General features: G+C 44.4%; 1 protein-coding gene across 4 annotated transcripts in view; it reads left to right on the top strand.

Annotated features, from left to right (window-relative positions):
• LOC106566818 (solute carrier family 2, facilitated glucose transporter member 1) overlaps positions 1-17,421 on the top strand; it is a 29,956-nt gene extending 12,535 nt beyond the window's left edge. For all 4 annotated transcript variants that reach the window (XM_045693111.1, XM_014135248.2, XM_014135246.2 and 1 more), the window contains 9 exons: positions 6,188-6,283; positions 8,041-8,201; positions 10,448-10,688; positions 10,888-11,050; positions 11,470-11,657; positions 11,785-11,889; positions 12,153-12,254; positions 12,367-12,570; positions 15,094-17,421. In XM_045693111.1, the coding sequence (XP_045549067.1) occupies positions 6,206-6,283; positions 8,041-8,201; positions 10,448-10,688; positions 10,888-11,050; positions 11,470-11,657; positions 11,785-11,889; positions 12,153-12,254; positions 12,367-12,570; positions 15,094-15,297 (1,446 nt within the window). In that variant the 5' untranslated portion in view covers positions 6,188-6,205 and the 3' untranslated portion in view covers positions 15,298-17,421. The remainder of the gene's footprint in view (positions 1-6,187; positions 6,284-8,040; positions 8,202-10,447; positions 10,689-10,887; positions 11,051-11,469; positions 11,658-11,784; positions 11,890-12,152; positions 12,255-12,366; positions 12,571-15,093) is intronic.
• Positions 17,422-17,779: the final 358 nt, after the last annotated feature.

Consider the following 17,779-nt stretch of genomic DNA (forward strand, 5'->3'; position numbering starts at 1 on the left):
TTGCAGGCTATACTAAAAGCAATGCAAAAACAACTACCCACAAAACCCAAACCAAACACACACCTAATTATAGGACTCTCAATCAGAGGCAACTAGAAACACCTGCCTCCAATTGAGAGTCCAACACCCAAACCTAAACATAGAAAAACTAGACAGAACGTAGAAATACATACAAAAACACAAACCCTCTGCCACATCCTGACCAAAACTAATACAATTACTCCCTCTGCTGGTCAGGATGTGACACCGTCCCTCTCCTCGCCCCAACCTGGGCTCAAACCAGGGACCCTCTGCGCACATCAACAACTGACACCCCACGAAGCATCGTTACCCATCCCGCCACAAAAGCCACGGCCCTTGCAGTGCAAGGGGAACAACTACTTAAGGTCGCAGAGCGAGTGACCTCACCTGATTGAATCGCTATTAGCACGCACCACTTCTAACTAACTAGCCATTTCATATCAGTTATACTCACCCCCCTTTTCGCAGCAACCAATGATCCGGGTCAACAGCATCAATGTAACAGTATAGCTTCCGTCCCTCTCCTCGCCCCAACCTGGGCTCGAACCAGGGACCCTCTGCACACATCAACAACTGACACCCACGAAGCATCGTCACCCATCGCGCCACAAAAGCCACGGCCCTTGCAGTGCAAGGGGAACAACTACTTAAGGTCGCAGAGCGAGTGACCTCACCCGATTGAATCGCTATTAGCACGCACCACTTCTAACTAACTAGCCATTTCATATCAGTTATACTCACCCCCCTTTTCGCAGCAACCAATGATCCGGGTCAACAGCATCAATGTAACAGTATAGCTTCCGTCCCTCTCCTCGCCCCAACCTGGGCTCGAACCAGGGACCCTCTGCACACATCAACAACTGACACCCACGAAGCATCGTTACCCATCGCGCCACAAAAGCCACGGCCCTTGCAGCGCAAGGGGAACAACTACTTAAGGTCGCAGAGCGAGTGACGTCACCCGATTGAATCGCTATTAGCACGCACCACTGCTAACTAACTAGCCATTTCATATCAGTTATACTCACCCCCCTTTTCGCAGCAACCAATGATCCGGGTCAACAGCATCAATGTAACAGTATAGCTTCCGTCCCTCTCCTCGCCCCAACCTGGGCTCGAACCAGGGACCCTCTGCACACATCAACAACTGACACCCACGAAGCATCGTTACCCATCGCGCCACAAAAGCCACGGCCCTTGCAGTGCAAGGGGAACAACTACTTAAGGTCGCAGAGCGAGTGACCTCACCCGATTGAATCGCTATTAGCACGCACCACTTCTAACTAACTAGCCATTTCATATCAGTTATACTCACCCCCCTTTTCGCAGCAACCAATGATCCGGGTCAACAGCATCAATGTAACAGTATAGCTTCCGTCCCTCTCCTCGCCCCAACCTGGGCTCGAACCAGGGACCCTCTGCACACATCAACAACTGACACCCACGAAGCATCGTTACCCATCGCGCCACAAAAGCCACGGCCCTTGCAGCGCAAGGGGAACAACTACTTAAGGTCGCAGAGCGAGTGACGTCACCCGATTGAATCGCTATTAGCACGCACCACTGCTAACTAACTAGCCATTTCATATCAGTTATACTCACCCCCCTTTTCGCAGCAACCAATGATCCGGGTCAACAGCATCAATGTAACAGTATAGCTTCCGTCCCTCTCCTCGCCCCAACCTGGGCTCGAACCAGGGACCCTCTGCACACATCAACAACTGACACCCACGAAGCATCGTTACCCATCGCGCCACAAAAGCCACGGCCATTGCAGCGCAAGGGGAACAACTACTTAAGGTCGCAGAGCGAGTGACGTCACCCGATTGAATCGCTATTCGCGCACACCACCGCTAACTAACTAGCCATTTCTCATCGGTTACACATGCATGTGTGTGGTTTGGTTTACATCCTGTTTTGTTGGTGTTTAAAGAATGTACTCATTGACCCCAAAAGCTAGTTTGCTCTCTCATTTACTGATGTTTACCTTTCGGCAAAGCCCCCCACCCACACACACACACACACACACACATACACTTTCCATTCAGACTCCTCGGCTTTTCCTTCACAGGGGACAGTCTTCCCCCGCTGGGCTCGTCCTTCACAGGGGAGAGACTTCCCTCGCTGGGCTCGTTCTTCACAGGGGAGAGTCTTCCCTCGCTGGGCTCGTCCTTCACAGGGGAGAGTCTTCCCTCGCTGGGCTCGTCCTTCAAAGGGGAGAGTCTTCCCTCGCTGGGCTCGTCCTTCACAGGGGAGAGTCTTCCCTCGCTGGGCTCGTCCTTCACAGGGGAGAGTCTTCCCTCGCTGGGCTCGTCCTTCACAGGGGAGAGTCTTCCCTCGCTGGGCTCGTCCTTCACAGGGGAGAGTCTTCCCTCGCTGGGCTCGTCCTTCACAGGGGAGAGTCTTCCCTCATTGGGCGGCCAGGAAGCTAATGGGCATCCGATACATGTCCATGGCCACGGTGAAGAAGGTGGAGTGAGCATGACACAGCAGCAGCTGATCTCTCACAAAGCTGCACGCTGGTCGACTCCGCTTCCCTGCATATAACCTCCACACAGGAGCACTGTCAGACACAAGATAGGAGCCAGATTACTAAACTATTAAAAGTCCACTGACGTAACATGTTCAAGCCTGAACAGATAAGATGGATATTGTTTTGCTGTTTAAGCATGGGCAGGACATATGTTTTTGTTGATACCCAGTTTTAGAAGAAGTTATGGTATGTATTGGTGTAGTGCATGCTGCATAAGGTCCAAAAATAATTTCACTAAGAAGATTTGTAGAAGTAGGAGTAAAGCTACTCTTAGTGCGTCTCTCTTTTGACATAATAGATTCTCAATGCAGATCCTAGAAGGTGAAATGGCTGAGAGATTCCTGTCGATTTGAGTAAGGGTGAAACTTCTATGGATGTTATTGTGACTGCAACTATTTCACATGGGGTTGAATAGCTAGCTTCCTGTTGATGTGATCCCAACATGTGTGGCTAGATCTTGGAGATGGTGTCGCTCACTAAGACGACCTGACACAAAGGATGTTTGTGATGTAAAACTTTGACAATATACACTGAGTGTAAAAAACATTAGGAACATCTTCCTAATACTGAGTTGCACCCCCTTTTGCCATCAGAACACCCTCAATTCGTCTGGGCATGGACTCTATAAGGTGTCGAAAGCATTCCACAAGAGTGCTGGGCAATGTTGACTACAACGCTTCCCACAGTTGTGTCAAGTTGGCTGGATGCCCTTTGGGTGGTGGACCATTCTTGATATACACAGGAAACTGTTGAGTGTGAAAAACCCAGCAGTGTTGCAGTTCTTGACATATTCAAACCGGTGAGCCTGGCAAGGCTTAAAAATCCTTCTTTAACCTGTCTACTCCCCTTCATCTCAAGGTCCTAAACGATATCTTAACCGCCATCGATAAGAAACAATACTGTGCTGCCGTATTCATTGACCTGGCCAAGGCTTTCGACTCTGTCAATCACCACATCCTCATCGGCAGACTCAATAGCCTTGGTTTCTCAAATGATTGTCTTGCCTGGTTTACCAACTACTTCTCCGATAGAGTTCAGTGTGTCAAATCGGAGGGCCTGTTGTCCGGGCCTCTGGCAGTCTCTATGGGGGTGCCACAGGGTTCAATCCCTGGGCCGACTCTTTTCTCTGTATGCATCAATGATGTCGCTCTTGCTGCTGGTGAGTCTCTGATCCACCTCTACGCAGACGACACCATTCTGTATACTTCTTGCCCTTCTTTGGACACTGTGTTAACTACCCTCCAGACGAGCTTCAATGCCATACAACTCTCCTTCCATGGCCTCCAACTGTTCTTAAATACAAGTAAAACTAAATGCATGCTCTTCAACCGATCGCTGCCTGCACTTGCCCACCCGTCCAGCATCACTACTCTGGACGGTTCTGACTTAGAATATGTGGACAACTACAAATACCTAGGTGTCTGGTTAGACTGTAAACTCTCCTTTCAGACTCACATCAAACATCTCCAATCCAAAGTAAAATCTAGAACTGGCTTCCTATTTCGCAACAAAGCATCTTTCACTCATGCTGCCAAACATACCATCGTAAACTGACCATCCTACCGATCCTTGACTTCGGCGATGTCATTTACAAAATAGCCTCCAATACCCTACTCAATAAATTGGATGCAGTCTATCACAGTGCCATCCGTTTTGTCACCAAAGCTCCATATACTACCCACCACTGTGACCTGTACGCTCTCGTTGGCTGGCCCTCGCTTCATACTTGTTGGCAAACCCACTGGCTCCAGGTCATCTACAAGACCCTGCTAGGTAAAGTTCCCCCTTATCTCAGCTCGCTGGTCACCATAGCAGCACCCACCTGTAGCACGCGCTCCAGCAGGTATATTTCACTGGCCACCCCCAAAGCCAATTCCTCCTTTGGCCGATCTTTCCAGTTCTCTGCTGCCAATGACTGGAACGAACTACAAAAATCTCTAAAACTGGAAACACTTATCTCCCTCACTAGCTTTTAACAGCAGCTGTCAGAGCAGCTCACAGATCACTGCACCTGTACATAGCCCATCTATAATTTAGCCAAAACAACTACCTCTCCCCTACTGTATTTATTTATTTATTTATTTTGCTCCTTTGCACCCCATTATTTCTATTTCTACTTTGCACTTTCTTCCACTGCAAATCTACCATTCCAGTGTTTTACTTGCTATATTGTATTTACTTCGCCACTATGGCCTTTTTTGCCTTTACCTCCCTTATCTCACCTCATTTGCTCACTTTGTATATAGACTTATTTTTCTACTATATTATTGACTGTATGTTTGTTTTACTCCATGTGTAACTGTGTTGTTGTATGTGTCAAACGGCTTGCTTTATCTTGGCCAGGTCGCAATTGTAAATGAGAACTTGTTCTCAACTTGCCTAGCTGGTTAAATAAAGGTGAAATAAATAAATAAAAATAAAATCTACACTGAATGAGTTTAACAAGTGACATCAATAATGGATCATAGTTTTCCCCTGGATTCACTTGGTCAGTCTGTCATGGAAAAAGCAGTTGTTCGTAATGCGTTGTACACTCAGTGTATATTGCTGTTGCGTTAGGGTTGAACTGGATGGTTAAATTTGTCTGTGGGACCAAAGTCTCAACTGGATCCTGATACCTAAAGCAGAGTCTATGATGGTTTGTATATTTTCTGAATTACAAAAGGCGAAATGCTTAGACTGAGAGATTCATGTCGATGTGAGTAAGAGGGAAACTTCTATAGACATGAGTGTGACTGCAACTATTTCACATCTTGGAGGGGGTGTCACTCACTAAGAGCCTACGCACTTAGGTGTGTTTGTTACGTAAGTTTAAGTGTTTGCGTGTGGCTTGGCGCAGTGTGGCCTGTGTAAGCAAGCTGTCCTGTTTGCGTGCCCTGGTTCTGATGTTCCTCATTCCTTAAGTGGATTATACTGAATGGACCACCAGTCTCACTCAGCCAGTGCTACCATAGTGTCACAATGGTGGTGCACCTGCGAAGCTCAAGGATATGACAGGTGTCCAGATCAATTAATACTTTTAATAAAGCGGATACTCTTTGTTGTGAACAGTTTACAGACTTCAGACGTGTTGTTCCAACATCAGACATAGCTAGAACATTTGTCATCAACTGTTCCCTCCAGAACACACTACTCTCACTACAGAAATGTCCTTCTTCAAAATAACAGTTATAACAGGCCTCACATTAGAGACACCCATGAAAAAGAAATGTGCACCGCATTTCAAGCATAAACAACTAAAACAAGGACAACTTTAGCATATTACTGTAACAGAACATTACTGATGTTCCTCAGTCCCTAAGGGGATTACACTGAATGGACCACCTGTGTCAGCCAAGTGTTACCGTAGAGTCACTATCACTTGTTAACACAGAAGAGTCCAAGTCAGGTCTCAATTTCTTGTGCACATTTATTAAGTCTTAGTCCCAATTCACCTGTCCTCTCATCCAAGTCCGAGACTTCTTAAATAAAAATCAGATTAGGCTAAATATACCCTCTCTCAAAGATAGTAAAAAAACAACAACAATTACTTGTAGGCTAATGCTTTAATGCATGTGTTCTGAAGCGGATAGAGCACTTTTAGCTATTCTTTGTTAAACTGAAGAGATGTTTGTTTTTCCTCTGTGCCCACAGGGGGTGACGCTCCAGCTGATGATGGCAGTGGGGACAGCTGTGATTGGCTCGCTGCAGTTTGGCTACAACACAGGGGTCATCAATGCTCCCCAAAAGGTGAGTGAGAAAGGGACAGTTTCAAATGGCACCCTAATCCCTATATGGTGCACTATTTTTGGACAGAGCCATAGAGGCCCTGTATAGAGAATAAAGTTACATTTTGTATGCATATTCTATGTTTGTGACCCTTAGAAGCCTGTCCAAATCCATTGAATGTGAAGACAGTATTCTTCCGATTCTTTCTTGACACCCTTGACTAGCTCAGCAGGTTAAGATGTTCCTCAGTGATGCATGGCGCTCATAGATCTCCTACCCAAAGGTGCCGTAATGCATGTCCCGACAGATTGCATCTCATCTCTCCAGCAGGAGCCCTGCCAGGTCAATCAAAGGTGATACATCACATACATGTAGGATCTTTGACTGACGTGGTGAGACTCGCTGGTGAGATGCAGTCCTTCTACTGAATTTAACACTTGGCTAAGTGACAGTCTGGCAGATATACTGGAGAGACTCTGGTACTGTATGTACTTCACTCCAGCAGCTTCTTAAGAAAGTTACTTGAGGTTTCACTGATGCCTGCTCTGTAAATAAGAATGTGTGAGTGCATGCACTTACATTTGTGTGTGTGTGTGTGCGGGCGTACGTATGTCCCATGTGTGTGATTTGGGAGGTGTAAGGCGAACGGTGAATCCTGGAGCCTCTTCAGGACACCTGAGCACATAAGCACTGTAAATAGTAGCGGAGATTAAAGATTACATCAGTCTGAAGGTGTGTAGGCCAGTGAGGTAGCTACTAGGATCCAAGCCTCTTTGATACTTTGTTATGCAAGGCGTGTAATTGCCTCCATGGTCTAGGGTGGAAAGTCACCATCTATTATAGCAAATTCTAGTAACTTTCCCAAAATGCCCAGGTTTTCCTGAAATCCCAGTTGGAGGATTCACCGATTTCCATCTTATTCCAGGAAGCCTCCAACTGGGAAGTTTGGGAAAGGTTTACCATTGTGATCAATTCACTTGTGGTGTGTCCATTACACCTGGCAGAGATAACAAGGATTATTGTCAAATTCACAGGATTTAAGGGGAGGCTAGAGGAGTGTAACTGAGTTGTCCAATGAAACGAGTGTTTTTTGCATCCCTCTGATTTTTGAAGTGGACATTGTGCACCAATATAGCATTTTAAAAGCCTGTTATATTAAATGAAGTGCCCTTCTATAAATCTCATTCAGCATTTTGACATGTCCATCCGTGTCACTTCTAGGAACATTTTAACCCACTTAACGAAAAATTTTACCATGTCATTGGATTTAGGTTCAAAGTTGGGTGTAAAAAATATGAAATTCACTTACCTTGATGACTTTCTCAAATTCAAATCAGTTTTCCACGTTGATTCAACGTCATCACATTAACTTTTTTTGTTAAAACATGCTCCAATGTTTTGTCACGATCATTTGGACAAATCACAATTTCGCAGATGATCGCATTGTTCCAATTTCGGAAGGGGATGGGACATTTGGCACATACTTGCCCGTAACTTGCAAAGAGAGGGGGGTGGAGCTACCGCCCTACTTCTGCTCCTCGTTCTAGTATCTTTTATAACACATCTTTCTCTAGAATTTAAACAAGCATCTGACTCAATTATGCAAGATTTTAGTTCTGGGCAATATCTATAATTTCACTGTATGGTTGGTAATTTACTATGAAGTGAACTGTGACTGTGTATGTATGATAATTATATTATTTAACGTCTCCATCAACCTTCAATGATGACTATAGTTTATGTATATTCTTCATGTGTTATGTTGTATTGTACCGTAGATCATCGAAGGCTTCCTGAATGACACGTGGAACAGCAGGTACTCTGAGCCCATCCCTACCACATCCCTGACCACCCTGTGGTCCATCTCCGTGGCCATCTTCTCTGTCGGGGGCATTTTTGGCTCCTTCTCCGTGGGCCTCTTTGTCAACCGCCTGGGCAGGTAAAACTGCAGTGTTCATGTATTTTAGGCTGGTATTCACATTAAAAGGGTGTGGTAATCAGTGGCGATTTTAGCATGTAAGTCTTGGTGTGGCAAACTCAACAACAACAAAAAATGTGATGCATGCCAGCAAAGCCCACAACACAACACTAAACAGTACATGAATTGCACAATAACGGTGACAAACGGTGCCCACAAACTTTTAGGGCCATAAAGCTGCCCCAACAGCAGAGTCCCAACAGCAGTCCCAACACCTTACCACTGCTACACCTGGCTATCAGCGGAGCCTTCTCTGGCAGCGAAACAGTTCGTTCAGCCTCATTTACTGCCTTTTAAAAAAACATAGCTGACATGTCTGACTTGCTTAAACAAATGTGGTTTCTAATGACAATTGAAAAGTACAAACTATGGCATAAGGCGATGACGAGCGGATAAGAGGCAATCCGTATTTTCGATTAAGACATTAATGAGCGAGCTAGGACGGACGTATTCAATATAACTATTTGTTCAGCATTTTGAAATGTACAGCGACAAAATCCAGAACATGGGCCGTTCTTACAGTATTGTCCCTGTACAAGTCAGAACCGTAGGATAAATAAAGGAGGCATTTAAGCAGACAATGAAAGCTCTTACATTTCTCTAAAACAGGCTATAGGCTACATGTGCACCATCAAGTCAGAACAGTAGGCTGTTATGAGGGAGGAAATGGACCAAATTATTACGGTGAGGCACATGGGCTAACAGCTTACTACACAACATACACTTAGTATTACTTTCTTGGCTACAGTATACATATCTCCCTGGCATATTACATCATTCATCCAGCAGCATACAATACATTTTTGGACTCACTTTTTTGTGCTGTGCTCACTTGAACAGGAAGGTGGCGCGGCGGTCCTTCTTGTGGGCTCTGGAAAGAGGTCCAAAATCCCGACTTGGAATTCCGAGTTGGTTAACCGTTATTTTAGGTATTTTCCCAGTCGGAGCTGGTTCCCAGTTGTCTTGAACTGAAGTCTGAGATTTCCCAATTCTGAGTTTCCAGTTGATTTGAATGCGGCAGAACTGATGCTGAATTGACACCATGGCAAATGTTTTCAAACCTTTCTGCCCATGGCGTTACTCCTTTATTCGTGATATTCGTGATATCCAATTGGTAGTTACAATCTTGTCTCATCGCTGCAACTCCCCTACCGACTTGGCGAAGGTCAAGAGCCAAGCCGCACTGCTTCTTGACACACTGCTCGCTTAACCCGGAAGCCAGCCACACCAATGTGTCGGAGGAAACATTTGACCTGACGACAGCTTGCAGTAGCTCGGCTCGCCACAAGGAGTCGCTAGAGCACGATGAGACAAAGACATCCCGGCCTGCAAAACCCTTCCCTAACCCAGATGACGCTGGGCCAACGGTCACTGCCGGCTGTGACATAGCCTGGGATCGAACCCCGGGCTGCAGTGGCGCCTTAGCACTTATTGGTGAATTTGCGATTTCCAACTTGTTGTGTAATGTTTATGTCCAATGGCCGATGAGCACCGATACGCTTTATCTATAATTTCTCTTCATATGACAAGGATTGAAAAGGATTTGCCAGTAGATTGTCGACTTGATTCATGATGATGAATGCTAGCTTGCTAGCTAAGATTTTTAAAGTATGATGTTGACATGATCAGTCCAATCAAGGCTACTGTAGATATAATGTGATTTGATGTCATTTTAACTGTGGCCAATGATCTTGAGACTTCTTGGATTGGCACTTCTAATGTAAGTCTCTGGCAGCACCCAGGGGGCTTGAATTTTCTAGCTCTCCCCATAGCTTTTGCGGTGAGTAGTGTCCCCATGAGTGACAGAACACTGAGCCAATCACGGCACAACTAGAGAACTGGCTGTCTCACCACCACAGAAAGCACTGAGCTAGGCTGAAACACCTGCAAAAAAGAGACCATGTTTCTATGCAGCTTTATTAACTCAGTTATTATTCTTTTTTTTACATTGTTCGCAAACTGATATGTGACACGTATTAATGGCAAAATAATAACATGCTAAACAGGCAACAACAACAAAAAAATATATATATATACATATTTCTTTAGCTAAACAGGTGGGGTTCCCACCTGCCCTGAATGACGTGTCGCCACTGGTGGTAATCATGGGTCATCTCGGTTTGTTGTGCTGTTCTGTGCACCTCAACAACAGTATAGCATTTTTGTGCCTTTAGGAAGTGAAGAAGACCTCTGTGAATGATTTGCAGGAGAAACTCGATGCTCATTGCCAACGTGCTGGCGTTCATCGCCGCTGGGTTCATGGGCTTCTCCAAGCTGGCGGCGTCGTGGGAGATGCTGATTATCGGGCGCTTCGTTGTGGGGCTCTACTCCGGCCTGTCCACTGGCTTCGTGCCCATGTACGTGGGGGAGATTGCGCCCACCTCGCTCCGCGGGGCGCTGGGCACTCTGCACCAGCTGGGCATCGTCCTTGGCATCCTCATGGCACAGGTAGGCACTGTCCGTCGGGTGACTTTATTTTTTAAGCTAGTGATACAGCACAATCATCTGGACAAATATGGGCTTCTCACCAACCAGTACTCAAGTAAGTACTCAAGTAACCTCACAACCTTACCACAGTGTATTTCCATGGTAGTTTATCTTTCATTGACAGCATAATTACAGTGTAGTTAAATATTGTTTCTTACAGGTGTTTGGGATCGAGTCGATTATGGGGAACTCCACTCTGTGGCCCTTCCTGCTGGGCTTCACATTCATCCCAGCAATGCTGCAGTGTATCCTGTTACCCTTCTGCCCCGAGAGCCCCCGCTTCCTCCTAATCAACCGCAACGAGGAGCTCAAGGCCAGAGAAGGTAAGCCTCTGACCAGCTACTGCTACACCCTACACCCCTCAAACTCAACTCTGGACATCAAAGCCAGTTCCACTGCATTTTTTCATTGTTCCCCTCTAATCAGGGACAGATTTAGACCTGGGACACCAGGTGTGTGTAATTAATTATCAGGTAGAACAGAACACCAGCAGGCTCCAGACCTCGTAGGGAAACAGTTGAGTACCCCTGTCCTACACCCCTATTCCCACGAAAAGTAGGAGAGCTCTTGGGTGTGCTGGCTTTTGTTCCAGCCCTGCTCTAACACACCATTGAACTTATCAAGGTCCTGACCAGAAGCTTATTAATAGAATCTGGTGTGTTAGAGTAAGACTGGAACAAAGGGCTTAACCTCGAGTAGCTCTCCAGGAGGGAATGGAGCTGAGATGTGTATTTCCCTGCAGTGCTGGAGAAGCTGCGAGGCACTGAGGAGGTGGGCGCCGACATGCAGGAGATGAAGGAGGAGGCCAGGCAGATGATGAGGGAGAAGAAGGTGACCATCCTGGAGCTGTTCCGCTCGCCACTCTACCGCCAGCCCATCTTCATCGCCGTCATGCTCCAGCTCTCCCAGCAGCTGTCTGGCATCAACGCTGTGAGTGTGGGACACTCTGGGAGACACACACTGACTTGCAAATACACACATGCTAACTCATGCACAAACACACACACACACGCACTTCAAACTATATGGTCCACTCAATTATTACATTTTTGTGCAGGTTTTCTACTACTCCACCAGGATCTTTGAGAAGGCGGGAGTCTCTCAGCCAGTCTACGCTACGATTGGTGCCGGAGTGGTCAATACAGCCTTCACTGTTGTGTCTGTAAGTCTGATAAACACTGTACAACATCCATAAACAGGAGCCCAGTCCCAGTGATCATATGAGCATCTCAACAATGAGTATTAAGATATTTGGGTGGGAATGGAATTGATCAAATAGGATTATTGTTTCCATTATAATAGATTAGGAGATAAATGTATTGTCCATCTGACTGTAACAACAGAAATGTGTCTTGGAAATGAATCCACTTCCCAACCCCCACTAACACCACCATTCTTCTCCTCTTTCTCTCTCTCTTTATTTAGCTGTTCGTTGTGGAGCGTGCTGGGCGAAGATCCCTTCACCTCACTGGGTTACTGGGGATGGCATTCTCAGCTGTCCTGATGACAATCGCTATGGCGCTACTGGTATGTATAATGGCGCAATAAAAAACATCACTGGATTTGCATATATCATATTTTATGTAGACGATTACCTCAGCTAGCCTCCTCCACTGATGTTCCCCATGTTTTTCCTCAGGACCAGCTGCCATGGATGTCCTACGTCAGCATCGTAGCCATCTTTAGCTTTGTGGCCTTCTTTGAGATTGGCCCGGGCCCCATCCCCTGGTTCATCGTGGCTGAGCTCTTCAGCCAAGGTCCTCGGCCCTCTGCCTTTGCCGTTGCTGGATTCTCCAACTGGTCGGCTAACTTCATAGTGGGCATGACCTTCCAATACGTTGAGGTAAGGAGACAGAAAAAACTCAGATTTCTGGGTTATTGCCTTGATGGCTCTATTACATATGTATATCAATTATTACAAACCGTGTAGTTTGGGTCCTGGGTGCTGATTGGCTGAAACAGCATTTCAGCCGTGTCTATATCCAACAATATACCACAGTTATGACACAAAAATAGTTGTTTCCTATTCTATTTATGTTGGTAACCAGTTTATAATAGAAATAAGGCACCTCGGTGTTTGTGGTATATGACATTAGGTTGTGCCTAAGAACAGCTCTTAGCCGTGGTATATTGGCCATATACCACACCCCCTCGTGCCTTATTGCTTAAATATACCACACCCCCTCTGGCCTTTTTTCTTAAATATCCTCTATGGGCTAGGTGGGACACAAGCGTCCCACCTACTCAACAGCCAGTGTAATCCCGTGGCGCGTTATTAAAATACCTCAAAAATGCAAAAACTTCAATTTTTCAAACATATGACTATTTTACACCATTTTAAAGACAAGACTCTCGTTAATCTAACCACACTGTCCGATTTCAAAAAGGCTTTACAACGAAAGCAAAACATTAGATTATGTCAGCAGAGTACCCAGCCAGAAATAATCAGACACCCATTTTTCAAGCTAGCATATAATGTCACATAAACCCAAACCACAGCTAAATGCAGCACTACCCTTTGATGATCTTCATCAGGACAACCCTAGGACATTATGTTATACAATACATGCATGTTTTGTTCAATCAAGTTCATATTTATATCAAAAACCAGCTTTTTACATTAGCATGTGACTAGCATGTGACTAGCATTCCCACCGAACACTGCCTGTGAATTTACTAAATTACTCACGATAAACGTTCACAAAAAACATAACAATTATTTTAAGAATTATAGATACAGAACTCCTCTATGCACTCGATTTGTCCGATTTTAAAATAGCTTTTCGGTGAAAGCACATTTTGCAATATTCTCAGTAGATAGCCCGGCATCACAGGGCTAGCTATTTAGACACCCAGCAAGTTTAGCCTTCACCAAACTCCGATTTACTATTAGAAAAGTTTGATTACCTTTGGTGTTCTTCGTCAGAATGCACTCCCAGGACTGCTACTTCAATAACAAATGTTGGTTTGGTCCCAAATAATCCATTGTTATATCCAAACAGCGGCGTTTTGTTCGATGCGTTCAAGACACTATCCGAAAGGGTAAATAAGGGTGGCGAGCATGGCGCATTTCGTGACAAAAAATTCTAAATATTCCATTACCGTACTTCGAAGCATGTCAACCGCTGTTTAAAAATCAATTTTTATGCCATTTTTCTCGTAAAAAAGCGATACTATTCCGACCGGGAAAGCCTGTATACGTACAAAGAGAGAGAAAATAAATACATCTCGTGCCCTCGTGCACGAGCGTGAGTCTCAGAGTACTCTGACCAGCCACTATCCAAACGCGATAATGTGTTTCAGCCAGAGGCTGCCTCGATATCATTCAGCTTTTTCCCGGGTTCTGAGAGCCTATGGGAGCCGTAGGAAATGTCACGTTACGGCAAAGATCCTCAGTCTTCAATAAAAAGAGCCAAGATGAACAACAACTTGTCAGAGAGGGTGCTTCCTGTTTGGAATCTTCTCAGGTTTTTGCCTGCCATATGAGTTCTGTTACACACAGACACCATTCAAACAGTTTTAGAAACTTTAGGGTGTTTTCTATCCAAAGCCAATAATTACATGCATATTCTAGTTACTGGGCAGGAGTAGTAAGCAGATTAAATCGGGTACGTTTTTTATCCGGCCGTGTCAATACTGCCCCCTAGCCCTAACAGGTTAAACACAGAGTATACAAAAGATTAAGAACACCTGCTTTTCCATGACATAGACAGACCAGGTGAATCCAGGTAAAAGCTATGATCCTTTATTGATGTCACTTGTTAAATCCACTTAAATCATTGCAGATGAAGGGGAGGAGACGGGTTAAATAAGGATTTTTAAGCCTTGAGACAATTGTGACATTGATTGTATGTGTGCCATTCAGAGGGTGAATGGGAAAGACAAAAAATGTAAGTGCCTTTGAACGGGGTATGGTAGTAGTTGCCAGTCACATCTGTCTGTGTCAAGAACTGCAACGCTTCTGGATTTTTCACGCTCAACAGTTTCCTGTGTGTGTCAAGAATGGTCCACCACCTAAAAGACATCCAGTCAACTTGACACAACTGTGGGAAACATTGCAGTCAACATGAGCCAGCATCCCTGTGGAAGGCTTTCAACACTTTTTAGAGTCCATGTCCTGTCGAATTGAGGCTGTTCTGAGGGCAAAAGGGGGTGGGGTGCAACTCAATATTAGGAAGGGGTTCCTAATGTTTGGTATACTCAATGTACATTGATAGTACATTATATATAATTAAATATATTATTATATACCTGTAGTTTTATAATAGACCTGATGACTTCCATTTTCAATTTGAAATTGAAGTTGAAATTCAATTTATGAATGGAAGAATGTGAAAATAATGTTACTTTTCTGTCTTCTCTGTAGCAACTGTGTGGCCCCTACGTCTTCATCATCTTCACTGTGCTACTGCTGGGCTTCTTCATCTTCACTTATTTCAAGGTGCCTGAAACCAAGGGACGGTCGTTTGACGAGATCTCCGCCGGCTTCCGCCATGAGGCCGGACAGTCAGGGGAAAAGTACACTGCTGATGAGATGAACAGCCTTGGGGGAGCCGACTCTCAACTCTAAGCTCTCCGACAACACCCCCAACCACCTTCAATACTACTGATAGACTGGGTGGGCAACATACGCCTGGGCATTTCTAGTTTAGGGACGAGTGTAACTCCTATAGGCCTTCAGAGTCCCACCTCTCCTGCTCTCTGTGGTAAACTGATGACTGCAGTATGCATGGGGTTCCAGGAGGGGGCGATGAGAGACTGCGAATTCACAATAGAGATGTGTAGAGATCGCAACGTTGTATGTTTCATTATGGCGTCTGTGACAGCATGGGCAGCACCATTGAGGCTATCGCCATTTTAAAGTAGTACATTTTCTTTTTCTTTTGATGTTTGAAAAAAGTGTAAAGCTATTGTGATTTACCACCACCTGCAGTGCTGTAGTCTTGAACCAAATCTGGTTAATTTATTGTGTCCACTAGATGGCTGTGATATAGCTTAAAAGCCCTTTACAAACTAGGCAAAACAATTTGAAGAAGACAATGCTCTGATCATTGGGAGAATCTCAATTGCATACTCCTCTTGTCTCCTTTTCCAAATCTATTGGAAGAGGTCAGAGGCGAGGGACCTCTGGCTTTCTCATCCAATGGGTTTTGAGAAGGAAGAGAGGAGAGAGAACGCGAGGAGTATGCAATTGAGATTCTCCCATTGGCTGATCCCCACCCAGCTGACTACTTTAAAATGGTGGAAGACCTCAATGGCAATGTCCATGCAAAAATTGGTTATTTCCAAGTAGCGATCTCTATACATCTCTATAGTATTCACAGGAAGTAGAGGCTCTCCTTGTGAACCCTTGGGTAATATTGGCAGATATCCATATCAGAGACGGAAGAGAAAGCGAGACATCTCACAGGCAAAAAAATGTCATGTCCATTCGGGTGGTGCAAGAGGGGGAGAGGGGAATAAGTAGACCAGAGCCAGCTGTTATAAAAGGGCATTTATGAGACATCTTCATTATCTTGTTGGTTTAAATCCTCATCAGCCTGAAAGGGAAAATAGCTCCTTATCCTCTTTTGGTCTCTTCCTGCAGCTTAAAAGGGCTGACTAGGTTGCTATTAAGATAACAAAGTGAAACATTGAATTAAACATGCTTAAAGATGCTTTCCATTCCACTTATCCAATACTTAATATCACCACAAACTATGCAGTTAGTGAGACACATTCTCAATTCCAACTGTTCATCCACAATTTACTTCAGCAATCTCTGACAATAAAAACAAAAACCCCCGACCAATCTTATTGACAAAAGGTTATAACAAGGCACCATATCCCTGACCTAGCCGAGATATTGTAAAATGTATGTCAATATTTGACTTATTTGTGTCTTGGCTCTTCTGTTACTGAGGAGCAATATGAACAATCTTTGCTAAAACGTTCTATTTACGCCATTAGAAATGAATGAATTATGAAGCCAACTCTATTCATGGAAGTTTGTGATTATATATCCCTCAATTATTTTCTTTATTAGGTGAAGTGTTATATTGTATCTTAATATATGACTCTGGTAGGACCTAATGCTTGTATGTAATGGAATACCAACAGTAATAATGTCTTTTTCATCCCTTTATTTAATGAATTAATTTAATTAAAGTTTTACAATAGCCTTGATCTTTGCATAAAACCTTACTGTGACTAAGTGGGACTTAGTAGTTTCAGCACACCATTCCCTGAAAATAACCTTACATTTCCTCAACCACTGTCTATTGGCATAATGATACTGCACATTTGGTTGAAAATGAAATGTCAAACTATACTAGCAACAGTGGTGTAGTGGAGGGTAAACGCAAGTAAACACAGTTTACCCAGCATTTTTTGCCCAACAGTTTACCATGGTCTTTTCAAATTGTTGAACTAGATCACATTTTATAATTATTTAATCCGTTTTTTTCTCTCAACACAATTGATTTATATAAAACCAAAAAAAACAGAAACTTTAAAATTATATTGCATAATTAGATAATGTCAACTAACCAGGCCTATCAAGTGTATTATTGAACTATATTTATAATATTTCTGTATCTGCCCTTTGATCTGTTTAGCAAATTGTAGCTGTTGTTGATCCTCAACGTTGCTTTTGGAATATGCATTTAAATGTGTTCACCACCACAATATAAACTCAGCAAAAAGAGAAACGTCCTCTCACTGTCAACTGCGTTTATTTTCAGAAAACTTAACTTGTGTAAATATTTGTATGAACATAACAAGATTCAACAACTGAGACATAAACTGAACAAGTTCCACAGACATGTGACTGACAGAAATGGAATGTGTCCCTGAACAAAGGGGGGGGGTGTCAAAATCAAAAGTACCAGTCAGTATCTGTTGTGGCCACCAGCTGCGTTAAGTACTGCAGTGCATCTCCTCCTCATGGACTGCACCAGATTTGCCAGTTTTTGCCGTGAGATGTTACCCCACTCTTCCACCAAGGCACCTGCAAGTTCCCAGACATTTCTGGGGGAATGGCCCAAGCCCTCACCCTCCGATCCAACAGGTCC

Source organism: Salmo salar, chromosome ssa13 (assembly GCF_905237065.1).
Source record: "Salmo salar chromosome ssa13, Ssal_v3.1, whole genome shotgun sequence".
Lineage (NCBI taxonomy): Eukaryota > Metazoa > Chordata > Actinopteri > Salmoniformes > Salmonidae > Salmo > Salmo salar.